Genomic DNA, 1602 nt, shown 5'->3' with positions numbered 1-1602 from the left:
ATATATATATATATATATATATATATATATATATATATATATATATATATATATATATATATATATATATATATATATGTTTTTTTTTTTTTACTTTGTTAAATACATTTCATACATGTAGTCATGTATCCAGCTTCTTTCCTCTGCAGCCTCCCACTCTGTTTGAAATTCCTTTAATCAAAATGAGGCACCAAAATTACATTTGTCAGCATATCAATAAAGTGACCAATGATTGGTTTACTGATCTCTCTCTGATTGTCCCTGTTGTATCCTCTACCATAGAGATTATTCAGCACCTGGACTCAGTGACCTTTTACTGCTTAATTTTTTGTTTCCTGTTCTTCAAGGGGAAATCCAGGGCGCGGTTAGATTGTTTCGTCTGCTGCTCCCCCAATTTATTCTAAACATTTGTGATTTACAAATAATTGTAATAATTTATTTTTGAGAAACTCCTGCTGGGACATATTCAGCATCAAACCTTCTCACACATTCAAATCCATCAATTGAGGATTTTAATTTTACATTAATATTCAACAGTAGCCTTTGAACTGGACAGAGAATGGGAAGAGAAGATGATGGGTAGGTGAATATACCGGGGTTTACTTACTTTATCTAAATACCCCCTTTGTGGTTTTTCTACTATCTGATCACTAGAGGAGGTCTGTTGTATATTTGACACATATGAGGTACATCCCTTATTTTAATTAAGGTCTGTCCTTTTTGTCTCTCGAGAGTCTGATACATTAATATAGGTTAACATTTCCAATGTATTACAATTATTTAATCACATTATTGTTATAGTATTTATCATTCATATTAATACAGCTATGAAAAAGTAACATAAAAGTATCCAATCTCCGTAGCATGTCACCAATGATATTAAATCAAATAAAGATGTAGTGGTCATCTACGTACCTCAATAGATCCCCCACAGCTACCATATGCTGGGCGTGTGATGAAAGTGATGAAACTTTGATCACTTCTTTCAACGATTCCTCGGCAGGAATTGTCTCTTAGATGAAAGGCTGAGGTGCTATATCCCTGCTTCTCCAGGAGACATTTGCTGAACCTCACTTCTATATTCCCCAGGCCACAGGTGACTTGTGGTATAAGGTCACCTACAAGTAGAAAAGAAGACCATATTGAAACTTATATTTCATCTGCTTCACTCACAAAGAATTGCCTACATTTCTTGACCTCATTTCATTTTAATAAATGAATACATTGGGGGTTGGGTTTGTAGTAGTTGAAAAATACCCTTTGCCTCTACACTGAAGGGGGTGTTCAAATTTATAACCTACCCTACTCCAGTAGGAAAGTGAAATGTATTCAATACCCATATGTATTTAATGGGAGGGTCATTTTATAGGGAGATCTCTAGAAGAACTTGCTTAGAGCTGAAGAACATGCAGATGATACAGAGGGTTCACACCGCTCAGAGCAGCCTGCGAGATTCCATGTACTGCTGTGAGGAACTGGGTGCCTGTCTGGTCCGCAACCAGAGGTATTCCATGGAAAAAGAAAGGTGGTGGCTAGAGTTGAGCGGACACCTGGATGTCTGTGTTCGGCGGGTTCCGCTGAACTTGGAAAAAAAAGTCCGGG

At 36.6% G+C, this 1602-nt stretch overlaps 1 protein-coding gene across 1 annotated transcript in view; it reads right to left on the bottom strand.

Moving 5' to 3' along the window:
- Nucleotides 1-903: 903 nt before the first annotated feature.
- The window catches only part of LOC309558390 (uromodulin-like), a gene marked incomplete at both ends in the record, with an annotated part of 77776 nt that continues 77077 nt past the window's right edge, over nt 904-1602 (bottom strand). The window contains one exon of the mRNA XM_082261465.1: nt 904-1118. Coding sequence (XP_082117591.1) covers nt 904-1118 — 215 coding nt within the window. The remainder of the gene's footprint in view (nt 1119-1602) is intronic.

This window comes from Pelophylax lessonae, assembly GCF_965119305.1.
Source record: "Pelophylax lessonae genome assembly, chromosome: 6".
Classification (NCBI taxonomy): Eukaryota; Metazoa; Chordata; class Amphibia; order Anura; family Ranidae; genus Pelophylax; species Pelophylax lessonae.
Note: the sequence above shows the minus strand (reverse complement) of the source record. Positions and strands in the feature narration are given on the sequence as shown.